Genomic DNA, 14,607 nt, shown 5'->3' with positions numbered 1-14,607 from the left:
TCTGGTGATAAAAATAAAAGTAGAAAGAAAGTTACACCATCTCAACACAAAAGGATGTAAGAAAATAAAAGGTTTTTTATATACTTTGAAAAAAGTCGAATCCAATTTTAGAACCAATAAAAACTTGGAAAGTTCAATATGTTTACTTGGACAGATATTTGTGCTATTGATAATAAAATAAACTCAGTTTGACTGAAAAAAAAAAAACTAAAATATTTTCCTCTTGGTTAAAGTAGCTAGATTTCAGCTAGACTCTCTGACTGCTTCACCTCTCCTGATGATAAGACTACATCCACATGAAGTTGAGCCAAATTACCAAACTTGTTATGAAGTCAACGTTTCTATCGAACGAAGCATTTCACTGTGAATATGCATCTGGTCACTTTGCACAACAATCTAAAAGCAATGCAAATTGTCAGAGCAAAAACAAAAGTCAAAAGATCTGCAAAACACAATGTGTGTTTCTGCCAAAACCTTTGTCTATAAATATATTTTGGGTGTGATGCATAAAAGGTCCTAATAATTATTGCACCACATTTGTCTAAAGGTGTACTTTAACAACAATTTTATAGTTTCTTTGTTCATCTCTTCCTACTCTACCTCCATTCACAACAATAACAGCATCGCATATCTGTTCCACATAAATCTATACAGCATTTTAATGCACAAATGTGAACTTTCTCTTTGCTTAAACTTTACCAAATGGAATCTGATATTATCTCAGTCTAGAAATTTTCACCTAACATAGATGCGATGATAGTGGGTTCTATGCTCCAGGCATAAATTTAAAAGATGAAAGACATTTTAAGGAATCAAACAGCGTTTCCAACAACATTTTTTTATGTTCAATACTCCCTTTACTCTGTCTTAACTTATTTAAAATAACCTTCTACAGATAAAACAAAGAAAGGAAATGTAGTTCTGTCAGAGATACTTGTACACAGCTTTATCCTGCAGAGTCTGAATATCTAGCTTTACTGGGCATTTATAGAAGTGGGACAGCAGGGACTCGGAATATCCGATCAAAAAATAAAACTTCTGAGGCGGCAGCTTCTGTAGCATCAGAGCGCACACGACGAGCATGTTTCCACGACGCTTGATCACGACCTCATTGGCCAGGCAACCGTGGAAGGTCCCGAACATGAACCTCCGGATAAAGACATCCTCCACAGTTCTCTCGGCCGCCCCCTCCACTCCTTTGAGGTTACCTGTCAGAGTGAGACAGGGAGAGTGAAACTGAAACATAGAAGCTCTGCATGAAATGTGTTGCACTAACTAGGCTAAAAATTATGAGGAGCCATGTATGAATGGAAGGATATGTGTTTTTCCAAGGACCTTGTTTTCCTTGTAGTTTATATTGCCATGATATTACAGTTTATGTTGTTGTTAAAATTCTATTTTTAGCTACAACAAACTTAAATATTTTAAATGTTGCAGCAAATATCAGAAAAGGCAGCAAATCTTTGTTTAGGAACAAGTGATATTTTTTTTCCAAAAAATGTTGTTTATTGACACCTCACACAGACTTAGTTAAGGTTTATGTGGTATAGAACTACCTAAAATAGAAGCATTCCAACCTGTTTTAACTTTTTTTATAGATCCTTTCATCTGGAAACATATTTCACATCTCAGAACTTGTGAAGTTACCGCTAGCTGCCTGTAGAGGGCAGAGTATGGGAATTACATAAAAGAACAACACAATTCTGAAATGTAAACATGTTTCAAGAGGTGGGGATTTAATCCCTTCACCACTTTATGCATTTATAGTTTCGGTCATTTTGATTGTGACATTTTTTGGGAATAAAATGGAAACCTTTTCCATGGGACGTTTCTTTCCTACTTAGACAGCCACCAACTGAAAGTAATTCACTCAGTCTACTGTAAGGAAATCAGGGTCTGCAGGAGGTCACTTAGAGCTATTTTGGTTGGATCTGGTGCTATTCTGTCATATTTCATAAAAGTCACTGGACCTAACAGGACCAGAAGCAAAATAAATGAAAAAGAAAGATGTAGGGTAAAATCTCTAGAAAATAATATACTATTAAATTAAATTATAGACATTAGATTTGCTCATTTTATGGCTTTTTATCTCAATAAACCCTGAAAACACCTAACTACCAAGAGAATAAACTGATACATGATTACTTTAGCACTTGAGAACCAATTGGAAGTAGGAAGGACCTAATGGACAGAAACTGGGCTGTGAATTGGCTAAGAGGTGAATTGTCCTGGTGCCATTTCAGGAGTATAATGTGGGCAGAAACACATGGCGGACCTATTTTCAGTTTGTACTTCTGTAGTTTTAGTATGTGGATGTATGCTATAAATCAGCGTTGGGCCTTTCTTTAGCCATGCTCACTGGTGTGTTGAGACAGCCATCCTTTGCGGTGGGCAATTTGATGAGGATGATGTGCTTGCTCGTAGGTCAGTGGTTTGTCGCCTTTGCCGATTCGGATCCGAGCAGCCTGGTTCTGCAAAGAACAAGAGAGTGAGACAGTAAAACAGCAAATGTTTGAAAATGTGTTGGCACAACTCTCTCACAACCAAATGAATTCCAGGTAACCTAACTTTGCTGGCGTTTGACAAAAGCATGTACCTGGCATTTCATTATGACCCCAGAAAATTGTGTAAAGTATAAAAAAATAAAAATAAAAAATAGGGCTATAATATGTTTCGACAGGGGAAAGAAACCTAAACCAACAGGATACATGGATGACAGTGTTTACCTTGCAGCACACTGCAGTTACATGGAGGCTTCTGCTTTCAAAGGAGTTATACAGCACATTAGATCGGGCCAAAGCAGTCTGAAAAAAAAAGATCATAGGAACCCAGCCAAGGTTCAAGATGAGTACAGAAAGAGTGTTATGATCCTAACTAAGGAAGTGGAACCAGTCTGTACTAAGTCAAAACAGAAGGAACTTCAGACGCTCATACACCATAATTGAAAAACAAAGCCAAACATCCAACGTCTTAGTAAAATATTATCAGTGAGACTAATATGTCCTCCATGCAGTCTGGATCACATTTAGGTTAAAGGACAAGGACCTAGGTCTCTAAAGAAGCTAAACAGCTGTAAATATGAGTGCTGCCAACATGTGCCAAAGGTGGCTCTGCAATGTTCAGCCTAAAGATACACTACCGGTCCAAGGTTTTAGAACGTTTTTCTCATTTCATGGTTTTCTTTATGTTTATGTCTATTTACATTGTACATAGATTCTCACTGAAGGCATCAAAACTGTGAATGAACACATGTGGAATTATGTAGCAAAAAAAAAGTTGTAAAAGAACTTCAAATATGTTTTATATTTTCGATTCCTTAAAGTAGCAGCCCTTTGCTGTGATGACTGAAATATTAACCTTTGGTCGTCTCTCAATTAACCTCTAAGAAGTTCCTTCAAGACACTTTGGAAAACTATTTCAGGGGAACCGCCTCAAGAAGATCATGGAGAGAACACCAAGAAAGCAAAACAGTCATCAAAGCAAAGGGCGGCTATTTGGAAGAATCTAAAATATAAAAATGTTCAGAGTTATTTCACACTTTTTGTTTACTACATAATTCCATGTGTTTATTCACAGGTTTGCTGCCTTTGGTGAGAATCTATATTGTAAATAGTCATGAAAATAAGGAGACCCATTAAGTGAGAAATTGTATCCAACTTGTAACTGTAACTTGTGACCGGTAGTGTATTTTATTGAGTCTTAACAAAACATCCACACCCATATAACAAATTTAACACCCTGGGATAAAACCTTGGCGGAACAAAAGCTTAACTCAAACAGCATCAACCCAGACAATTAAAGAGGCAAAACATCTGCAGAACTTTTTATAATTATGTATTTAACGTGGACAACAATCCACATGCACAGTACACATCACCCAGTCATTTAGAAAAGTTAGATTTAGCCCTACTGGCTAATTTTCAGCCAGTAATAATAAATGAGCAGTATAAATAAAAGTTGTTTTAGGTTTTTAGGCGCAAAGCTGAAATTATTTATTTTTTATTTTTTCACTAAGTGCAAAAACAAATGTAATTGAACTGTTCTGAATAATGAATGTGATTAGCGATTTTACAGTGACTATTTTTAGTAATAATTACTTTACACAAACATACACATTTCTTTTTCTAATTTTAATTTTAATTTTATTGGTTAAAAACAGAGGATGCGGCTAAATCAACTAAGGAAAAAATGTATTCGAAATCTAAAGAAATTTTTAGTAATGAGGTTATTAAACAACTAAGTAGACATAATTACACTTGGTCTGTGGTAACACTGAGATTCGATGGGCGCACATTAAACAGACTAAAAGGTAATTAACAACAGATATTACTTTTAAATATTCCAAACATTTTACTTTATTTTCATTTCCTTACCATCAGCCTCGCGCTCCCCGAGCTGCTCAAGGACGCCGCCATGTTTCCGCAACGTTAAAATGTAAAAAGAACCTACAAATAAATCGCAATAAATTATTTGACCCGGGAACAGTTAAAAAGCTACAGCGAAACCGTTTGTACTCGCTGCGATTTAGAGCTCGTGAAAAATTTAATAAGTGTACATTCCTCCAGCTGTAGCGCCAACCTGGAGCTGGAACTAACAAGTGATTTTGTGTTTCCATCGGACTGAAGAGAACATGTACCAACAGGAAGTGCGAAAATAAAGCAGGTTATAAACTGTTACCAAAATATAAAACCTTTTTCAAAACTAGTCAAAACTGAACTAATATAAAAAAACATTGGATGTTTAAAAACTTTTTTTAAGAATATATTTTTGCTATTGATAAAAATAAACTCAGTTTATTAAAAAAATTACACAATTTAGTGAAATATGACTTTATTTAAAAAAAAAAAAGTCTAACCTAAAAACATTTTATGTGTCTTTATTGTTGCCATAACTGTTGATATGCTGAAAATATATTTTTTCTTTCTCAAAAGGCAAAAGGAGTTAGTTTAGCTGGTATGGACAACCTCTCAGGATGCCTTCTGGCCGCCTCCTTTTGGAGGTTTTCTGGGAACATCTCACTGGGAGCAGGCCCAGAACTCAGAGGAGGGACGACATAATGACTTCTGGCCTGGGAATGCTTGTGTTTGTGGCGAACACTGGCCTTTTATTTTGAAACCCAATAACCGGAAGCAACTGTATTGTTCTGGAAAGAGGAAAACATTCGTAAAGCTCAACTCGTCCCAGTTATTATCGAACTTCCCTGTGCTGACGGCGCTTGTCTGTCGGTTTGAATACTCTTCAGGTTTGTTGACAGGCGGGATCATTAGAAGGTGGGATGGCGTCGCCGCTGATGATGACAGAAATGTACGACAACGCTCTGCTGGGGATCATTCAGCACGTTGGAAACATTCAGGACTTTCTGCAGGTCTACTTTGGCTTTTTGTACCGAAAAACGGACTTTTATCGGCTGCTGTCTGATCCTAACGACAGGATGGGCTTCCCCCCGGGAGTGGCGGAGAAGATGGTGCTCAAGGTGAAGGTTGTCAGCATTTTAGCTGGTTGGGTCTACAGGCGCCATGGCAACAGCCACCTGGAAGACTCTGAAGTTAATGAAACTAAATTACAAAGTCCATCAGATATTTTCGGAAATATTCAACACAAACCTTTTTTAATTTTTTATAAATTTGTTTTAATTGGTTGTGAAAATATTGTTAAAAGTCTGCAAATAATTTCCATTCTATTCAAGTTATTAAGAAAGGATTTATATATATATGTTTTACATGTAAAGTTTCATTTATTCAGTCCTTAGTTATTTGGAAAAAAATCTACAATTTTACAATGATAACCTTGACTGTATTTAATTGTTATGTTACATGATAGACTTAAAGTATTCCGTAATTGTGAAGTGGAAGGACTGGACTTTGACTAGGCCATTCTAACTAGGGCTGCAGGATATTTGAAAATCTTGCGAAGGCAATAATATTGGTAGGTAATTCAATGATGGTGTCTAGTGAGATGTATGCTTGTTTTTATCTTTTCCTGTCTTTCTCATCTGTGCTTCCATCACCCTGTGACCCGACCCTTTGACCTTTTGTGCAATGTCATTTGTATCTGGTGTGAGCAGCTGCTGCCGCGAGACTCTGTCCACCTGGTTAAATATTACATTAGCATAAAAAAATGCAAGTTCATTACTCTTGGAATATATTAGCCAACAACTATTGTACTCCAAACAGTCCTTTGCAATCTGATTGAAGCACACACTGATATTGCAATGATGATATATTCACAAGATATTGTGCAGCCTTAATTCTAACACATGAATATGGTCTGATTCAATTCAATTCAAAAATACTTTATTAATCCCAAAGGGAAATTAAATGTTGTTGTAACTCATTATGAAGGTTTCTTCAAAGAGCCGTTGTAGATGCTGATGGTTGTGGGTAGGAAGGATCTCCTGTAGCGCTCCGTCTTACAGCACATCTGAAGAAGCTTCTGACTGAAGACACTGTTGTTGTAGGATAGTCTCATGAAGAGGATGCTCAGGGTTCTCCATAATGTTCTTCATTTTATGAAGAATCCTTCTTTCCACAATGATCTCCAGAGGTTCCAGAGGAGTTCCCAGAACAGAGCCAGCCTTTTTTATCAGCTTGTTGAGCTTTTTTAAGTCCCTGGCTCTGATGCTGCTTCCCCAGCAGATGATGGCAGAAGAGATCATACTCTCCACAACAGACTTATAGAAGATATGCAGCATCTTGTTGCAAACACTGAAGAACCTAAGCTTCCTCAAGAAGTACAGTCTACTCTGTCCCTTCTTGTAGATGGCTTCACAGTTGCATCTCCACTTTAGTCTGTTGTCCAGGTGAACACCGAGGTCTAATGATCTAACCCGTTCCATTGTAGCTCTGGCTGCATGGTCGTCATCCTCCTGGTCTTTTTCAGCCTCTAACAGGTTTTCTCTCAGGATTGCTCTGGATTTAGTTCCAGCCATCTTCTCATTAACTCTAACCAGCTTTGCTCTTCCTGCTTGAAGTAATGCGTCCCCACAGCATGATGCTGCCACCACAATGTGTCACTGTGGGGATGGTGTGTTCCAGATGATGTCCAGTCTTAGTTATCTGCCACACATGGCATTTTGAATGTGGGCCAAAACGTTCAGCTTTGCTCTCATCTTACCAGAGCACTTTCTTCCATATATTTGCTATTTACCCTACATGGCATGTGGCAGATTGCAGCAAAACTTCTGGCTTTATATCCACAACGGCTTTCTTTTTGCCAGTCTTCCATAAAGCCAGATTTGTGCACAACTAATAGTTGTCCTATTAACAGATTCTTCAGCTGGAGCTGTCGATCTCTGAAGCTTCTCCAAAGTTCCTTTGAGCCTCTTGGCAGCTGCTTTGATTAATGCTTTTCCTTGCCTAGCTTGTCAGTTTAAGTGAATGGGCATTTAGTTTTTCCATAAACTGTCTCTCATTATAATGAGGTTAAAGGACTCTATTTAATTACTAGGTAACTTCTGAAGACAGTTGATTGCAATTTTAGTCCTAACAAAACTTCACTGAAGCTTCATCACTTCTCTTACCGGTACATCAGGCCATATGCTCTGTTGATCTTTCATTCTCTCTTTAGACATTTAGGATGTTTGAGAAGCTGGCCGAGCACGACAGAGAGAAAGCGCTGAGCGAGCAACAGATGAGGGAGGAGAGTACACGTGTTCCCCCAGCAGCCCAGGAGCTGGAGGTCGCCTCTGTGCCATGTGAGGCAACGGAAGAGAAAAGTAGCCCAGAGCCATCACAGATGGAGGGCGCTCCCTCAGATGAAGGCCAGGTTTCCACTCCTGCAGTCTCAGATGCTTCTGTGAGATCTCAAGCTGGTAGCAGCAGCAGCAGTGGACCAGGAGCTCAGGGAGGTGAAGCAGCAGCCAACTGTACAGCATCAGTAGACAAGTAAGTATCCACCGATGTGCCAGCTAATACATCTGATCCTAATTGCATGTGCAGCGGGCTCATGTCCAGCCCTGTAGAACATCATGTTCATGTTCATTAAAAGCAGCATGAACCAGAATGTTGGAGCAGTGGAAACAGATCACAGTCAAATTCACACTGGACAGCTATGAATCTCCTTTTTTTTTTGCACTTTGGTCTTTTAGGTTGACAACAACAAACCTCACAAAATCATAAACAACAAAACAAAAATGGTTTTCTTTATCAGAATCAGCTTTATACAGACAAACAAGAACTTTGAATCCGGTATACTTTGCTCTCAATAATAAAAAATATCTTTTTAAATGTACTGTTCTACATGATTGCTGTGTCCCCTGAACGGCCAGGGGCAAACTGCAGTCCTATTCCTGGCTTTCTCTCAACATTGGCTTTCGCCTGTCACTCTTTCATAAATCTTCCCCACTCACTTTGAGCTGCAACCATTTGTTGTGAGCTTTCTAAGCTAAATTAATGCAAGAAGCTTCAGTCCTGCTGCTGAAGATCACACATGTTCAACTGCTTCCTTTCGCTTTTTCTGTTTCTCAGTGTTGCACGATTGTCATTTCTTTCATTTATTTCGATCAATTGCAATAAAAAAAAAAATAAGAAAACAAAAAACAGACAGTTCAGTCTTCATACACAAAGCCCAAGTGACTGATTAGGTATGAGCTTAAGCTCTACTTATTTTAACTAACCCTTTCTCCATCATTTTATTTAAAGATATTATATAATTATTATAAAGATAATAATTTACGAATGTGAATGATGAATATCTTTTCTAGTATGTGTTTCTCTTCAAGGCATGTCCAAATGAACCCGGAAGGAAAGTAAAAACCTGACGTTGCAACATTTTTTTTTCTGTGGAAAACCGAAAGCGCTTTGTCATCTTACACTGCCCCCAGGTGGTAGGAATATGCAACAACAAGTAAAAATGCCTTTTGAGGAAGCTGGACAAGATGTCACCAAACATCTGCACCAGTCAAAGGCTGAAATGTCAGCTTGAGCTTTCAGAATGCTTGCTCACAGACTGCTGGGTAAAGCTCAGTAACATCACCCTGCGTATATCTGTCAGACTGGGGCGTCTAGATGTGTTGAAGGCTAAATGTTCAGGTTTAGTTTTAACAAGGCGTTGAGATGACATGAAAGGTAACATTTGTAGAGCAATGAAGCAATGTGAGATTGTCCTCACAGAATAATTTGAAAACTTAACAATTATCGCCTTTTAAGTTTTTTTTTGTCTCCTGTGTTTGTGTAAATTTGTGCTTCAGAGCTCAGAATGAGTTCCAGTCCAACCCCGACAGTTACAACGGAGCCGTGAGGGAAAACTACAGCTGGTCCCAGGACTACACCGACGTGGAGGTCCGCGTGTTTGTGCCCAAGACGGTTGTAAAGGGCAGACAGGTGAGCACGGCATATTCAACCCCCTGACAAGGCTAGACTCTGCCCGTTGGTGTGCTGACTGCAGCCGCTGTCGTCCTCAGGTCAGCGTTTGTCTGCAGAGCGGCAGCCTGCGAGTGGGTGTGAAGGATGGAACGGAGGAGAAAACGCTGATGGAGGGAGAGTTCACACACAAAATAAACACTGAAGAATCTCTGTGGAGTTTGGAGCCTGGGAAGTGCGTGCTTGTAAGTTCTCTTACACAGCGTTCACACGACTTAATAGTGTTGCATCCTAGCTAAGCTGACCACTCGTTGTGTTGCACCCGCAGCTGTCTCTCAACAAGACCTCCGAGGTCTGGTGGAACGCAGTGCTGAAAGGCGAAAAGGAGATTGACATCAACCAGATAAGCCGTGAGCGCTCCATGGCAACGGTTGATGAGGAGGAGCACGCCGTTCTGGACAGGCTCACCTTCGACTATCACCAGAAGCAGCAGGGAAAGCCACAGAGTCACGAAATGGTGAGGGAGCAGGTTAACATGAACACGTTTTATGGTCCATTGTCCCATAGTGAATGTACACCGATGTCAGAAATATGACAGAAGTTACAATATATTAATTTTGCACCTTTTAAGGAAACATTCCAATCTTTTCTTTTTGAAAGTGGACTGATGATTTGATAAACATCATTAATGAAGTTTCTAAAACAAGAATTGGGTCTACAAGTTTGGACATGTTTTGGATTCTCTCTAAGGATCAAAAGTATACATCCAGGCTCAAATATACCCATTCACCCCCACTATTATGTATTTACTGTATCCTGTCCTTGCAGCCCTGGCAAACATGGTGGGTCTGGTTGCCTTTCCGTGTCAGAGGCAAATTCGCTCTACAAAAGGGGGAAACAAGAATGTGTTTCAGTCACGTGATTTTGATGACGCTCGAAGAAGGCGCGATTTCAGATGGAGGGCAGGAAGTAAAATGTCAAAGGAGGCAACCGTTGCGGAGAGTCCGTATTGTACGAATTTAGATCCAGTTACCAGGCGAAGATACAAACAGTTAATTCACATATATGTTGGATGTGACCCATATCTCATCAAGCCTCTCTACGGCTACATTAACTTAACAATCATTACTACATAAATAGGCATTTCACGACAAACTAATGGTAAACAGAACCACAAAAAAAGAAGTTGGACTGCTACTTACCGCTGACGAAGTGGTCGCTACAGACACTCGCATTAGCAGACTCTGCTCCTCCCGACCGCAGATGTACATTTGTAATCCACTTTTTAAGTCGTTTTTCGGTTACTTTTTTACATCTTTCACCTTTATGAATGACAACCTTTGGCACTCGATAATAATGCTTTTCCTTTTTTCTGCTGGAGCGATTGGAGCAGCCGTAAACGGCACAAAACATGTGCATGTTTACAGATGGCAAATCCTCGGCTACTTCACTTCCTGCCCTCCATCTGCATTCCGCGCTCTCGCGGCATAGCTATGTGACGTCACGTGAAAGCTAGCTATTATTAACTTAATTTCAGCAAATCGCACATACCACTAGACAATTATGAAAAGACCAATATAACAAGGCTAGAGACATGAAGACAGGCACATTTACTGCAACAGTAACAAATGAACAAGTAAACGGTTATTTTTTGAGGCAATGATTGAGCTTTTTGGCCACACTGACAAGATGCATGTTTGGAAAATTCAAGGCCAAGATTTCAAACCTAGGCACACAAATCAATCGTCAAGCATGGTGGAGGTAGCATTATGCTGAGGGTCTGTTTCACTGCCAGAGACCCACTCCTGGACTGTTGAAACTTGGACACATATGAGTCTTCCAACAGGACAATGATCCTAAACATGTGAAAACCAGGGTTGTAGTAGACAAAGCTGACCTTGACCTCAGCCCTGTTTAACAAATGTGCTTCAGAACCAACCAGTTTAACAGCTCTATCATTTAACCAAAAATCAGTGGATGTCTACGCATTTAAAAAAAAAGATTTTTGAGAAAAATCCACAAATTCTGACTTGCTCACCCAATTCTTATTTTTATAGTTCTTTGGTAGTCATTCCACCCTGGATAAAGGACGGTTTAAATGTTTCATTAAAAGCCCCCAAATTAAAACGACATTCATGCCGATGATGAAAGCATGTAAACTTTTCACTGAAGGATAATCTACTCCACCTCTTGCTGCCCTTGCTGCACAGATGTTCTATCTGCACCACGTGATGGTGCCTGATGTAAATTTTCTACCAAAAACAGCTGTCTGCAAATTGCTCCTGATGTCATGCTCAACCTAGTTGCTTATGGTTGAATTTTGTAGAATACTCTACAACAATCTAGGTTTTTATTGTTTGTGCATAAAGTATGCTTTGAGTTGTCACTGTTGCTGACATAAGCTTTATTTTGCTCTAATCAGATAGGAGTTTTAGGATAACCTGTAGTTGTGTTTTTGTTTGCTCCTAGAAGGTGCACGAGATGCTGAAGAAGGGCTGGGATGCAGAAGGTTCACCTTTCAAGGGGCAGCAGTTTGACCCGTCCATGTTTGACATCCCGCCCAGCGCCGTGCAGTTCTGAGTGGCAGCTCAGACTCAGCCAAACCGACTCCCGTTTATCTACAGTATGCATCGCAGAATAGGCAGCATTTTCCTGCGACTGTCAGACGGCGCAAATGTAAGATCATCGATTGGAAAGGTTGGAAGGAGAATAGTGATAAGGGCGCATTCCTGATGTCAAACACTGGGTCGATGTTTTGGCAGAATGAACATGTTTCTTTCTTTGGCCATTATTTATTGAGCTCCTCTGTGCCTATTTCTTTCTTTTCTGATTTTATTGTTTTCACCAGCTCCCCACATTGTTGGATATTTGTACAACAGGTCTGTCAGATTTCCTGCTAAATTTCCAACCAAAGTTTCAGGAGATCCAACACAGTCCTCCTCCTGCAAATACTGTGTGCTCTTCAGTGGAAGCAATGCAGAAAATGTCACGGAGATAAAGTCTGTTTCAGCGACATGTTATCTCATATTGTCAGACAGGTTTACAAAATGTTCAGCCAAAAACAGCAATATTATTAATTTCTTTTTAACTTTAAAACTCAAAGAAGAAGAGCTGCCAACACTGTAAATATGCGGACATTTGTTAAACTGATACATTTCAGCAAAGGGAAGGCCTGGTGGATGATCATTCGGTTTGCTGCTTTTTAACTGGTTTATTGAATAAAAACATGTTAAATATGTTAAAATACTTAATTCTTTACTTGTCATTTTTTAGTTTTCAATTTGAAGCCATTAACAAGCTTTTTCAGTTCTCGGATGGATGGATGGACGGATGGATGGATGGATGGATGGATGGATGGATCATGCAGCAAACACCTTTAGTGGTGTTATTAACAAGAAGTTGTAGCTTAAGTTTGAACCTTTTTATGCCTTTTTCTCTATGGACACATGATCAATATTATGATATTGATAATTGTTAAATGTCCCTTAGCTACTGCACCTTATCTACATTCTTTTTGCAGGCATCTACAAGCTTGTGGAAAAATCTACATATTTGATCACTTCTGTTTGTTTAATTGTGTCTGTTTCCTACCACTGTGCCAGGATTTAAGCATAGGTCCTAGGGGGGCACCGATTGCAGTTTTCTGGCCGTTCACCGGTCTTTAAAAAGCCTGATCTGCTGATTCGGATTTTGGCTGATACCAATTTTTGTTTTTTTAAATAACTGATGCTGTCAGCTTTTATAAGGTCACAGTACACATTCAATGTTCCCATCTTATTTTATGGAAAAACATTGAGAAATACCAGTGAAACAATACAAACTTGTTTTAAATGCATATGCAGACCTGACCTTGCGAACGGGTCTATCAGTCAGTCCTCTCATGGCAGAGCAAAAGGAGACAGTGGCTGATTTTCAGACCTTTACAGAGGTAGTTAAGTAGTAATTAACATGTAAGAATCAACCGATCACCCAAAATGAAGGAAATTGGGGCTGATAGATCGTTGCACACTTGATAGACCCTAAATTACCAATAGGACTTGGTTTGAAGTTTTAATATCAGCCTCCTTTATGCATTCTAAACACACTGTCACATTCATATGAAAGGAAATCAGGTAGGATGTTCAAGAACAACCCAAGGAACCACTGAGAATGACTGGAAACTTCAGGAACACCAACACTATCCACAGTGAAGCAAATTTCAACTCAACATGGACTTAGAGCCTGCCAACCAAGAAAGGAGCCCATACTCTATAATCACGACCTTGAAGCTTGACTGGAATTTGCAGCTGTTCACATGAAAAAATTAGAAAAGCACACAAAGAGTACAGACCTCCGCCAAGGCCATTGCATATCAACTGCTGACAGGGTAAGTAACCATGTGGGGATTCCAAATTTGCACCCTGTTCTGGCAATCATAACGAAACCTTCAAAAAAATTCTGGATACAGATGGTGCTCCACATCACCACCAAAATTGAATCATCAGTTCCTTGACCTAATATGCACCTTGTCTAAAAAATGTCATTAAAATCCATTCATAACTTTTACAAGTATTTTGCAAACACAGACAGACAAACACAAAAGCATAACCTCCTTAACAGAGGTCATTACCTCTGGAGTAAAATCTCATGATCAGACAAAACAAAAATTTGATTTTTGGCCACAGCGACAAGGAGGATGTATTTTTATAGCTCTAACATTTCTGAAAGTACCACTCATTTAGGCAGCATTGGTAAAGTTTCCTGCCAAGGAGCTGGCTTTTAACCCCATTCAACCTGGAAACCCCTGATGCCCTGCAAAGGTATTTGTACTCTTTGAACTGTGATACGTTTTTCACATTTCAAATTTCATCCCAAATTTCTGCGTATTTTATTACACAGTGGTGCATAATTTTGAAATACAAGGACAATTATAGCTGCAAGCAGCACTGGGCAGCCCTCACAGCTCAGTGCCGCTGAGCCTGTGTGGCAACCGTGGGAACCTAGCATCTCCACCTCTAAGGCCCCGACAAGGCTGCCGCTCAATTCCGCACGTCAGGGGTGCTACGGTGAGAAGCGTTCAAAATTTGGCCAAAATACGACTTTCCCGATAAAAGATGCGCTCACCTTCTGTTTGGTGGCAACGGATTAACGAAGATTTCCTGTCGTGCTTTGATAATGTCTTCTTATTATGCCTTATTAGAGAAAGTTTAAAACTTCTGAAGACTGTCAAAGAAGGTCAATCAGCTAAAAAAGCTGTCGTTTGACTGTTTGTGGGCGGGGCTGAACTGATGTCATCATTGACTGTGCCAACATGTTCACCATTTGACCA

At 39.6% G+C, this 14,607-nt stretch overlaps 2 protein-coding genes across 2 annotated transcripts; one reads left to right on the top strand and one right to left on the bottom strand.

Annotated features, from left to right (window-relative positions):
- Nucleotides 1-550: 550 nt before the first annotated feature.
- mrps24 (mitochondrial ribosomal protein S24) lies at nucleotides 551-4,621 on the bottom strand. The gene is made up of 4 exons (XM_047373270.1): nucleotides 4,374-4,621; nucleotides 2,727-2,804; nucleotides 2,360-2,471; nucleotides 551-1,208 (listed from the first exon to the last, which is right to left on the bottom strand). The coding sequence occupies exons 1-4, from the start codon at nucleotides 4,413-4,415 to the stop codon at nucleotides 925-927; spliced, it is 516 nt and encodes a 171-aa protein (XP_047229226.1). The 5' UTR covers nucleotides 4,416-4,621; the 3' UTR covers nucleotides 551-924.
- Nucleotides 4,622-5,077: 456 nt separating this feature from the next.
- nudcd3 (NudC domain containing 3) lies at nucleotides 5,078-12,545 on the top strand. The gene is made up of 6 exons (XM_047373269.1): nucleotides 5,078-5,473; nucleotides 7,567-7,883; nucleotides 9,188-9,320; nucleotides 9,401-9,544; nucleotides 9,628-9,816; nucleotides 11,769-12,545. The coding sequence occupies exons 1-6, from the start codon at nucleotides 5,276-5,278 to the stop codon at nucleotides 11,877-11,879; spliced, it is 1,092 nt and encodes a 363-aa protein (XP_047229225.1). The 5' UTR covers nucleotides 5,078-5,275; the 3' UTR covers nucleotides 11,880-12,545.
- The last annotated feature ends 2,062 nt before the right edge of the window (nucleotides 12,546-14,607 follow it).

The sequence above is a fragment of the Girardinichthys multiradiatus genome, chromosome 8, assembly GCF_021462225.1.
Source record: "Girardinichthys multiradiatus isolate DD_20200921_A chromosome 8, DD_fGirMul_XY1, whole genome shotgun sequence".
In the NCBI taxonomy this organism is placed as follows: domain Eukaryota; kingdom Metazoa; phylum Chordata; class Actinopteri; order Cyprinodontiformes; family Goodeidae; genus Girardinichthys; species Girardinichthys multiradiatus.
The sequence above is the reverse complement of the archived record's forward strand: the minus strand, read 5'-3'. Positions and strand labels throughout refer to the sequence as shown.

What these genes read in the sequence shown, in the direction of transcription:
- nudcd3 (XM_047373269.1), top strand. Translation starts at nt 5,276, where the DNA reads ATGGCGTCGCCGCTGATGATGACAGAAATGTACGACAACGCTCTGCTG. An exon ending in CGGAGAAGATGGTGCTCAAG is followed by an intron (nt 5,474 to 7,566) that starts GTGAAGGTTGTC and finishes TTCTCTCTTTAG; the next exon opens with ACATTTAGGATGTTTGAGAA. An exon ending in AGCCACAGAGTCACGAAATG is followed by an intron (nt 9,817 to 11,768) that starts GTGAGGGAGCAG and finishes GTTTGCTCCTAG; the next exon opens with AAGGTGCACGAGATGCTGAA.
- mrps24 (XM_047373270.1), bottom strand. Translation starts at nt 4,415, where the DNA reads ATGGCGGCGTCCTTGAGCAGCTCGGGGAGCGCGAGGCTGATG. An exon ending in TAACTGCAGTGTGCTGCAAG is followed by an intron (nt 2,472 to 2,726) that starts GTAAACACTGTC and finishes TGTTCTTTGCAG; the next exon opens with AACCAGGCTGCTCGGATCCG. An exon ending in ATGGCTGTCTCAACACACCA is followed by an intron (nt 1,209 to 2,359) that starts GTGAGCATGGCT and finishes TCACTCTGACAG; the next exon opens with GTAACCTCAAAGGAGTGGAG.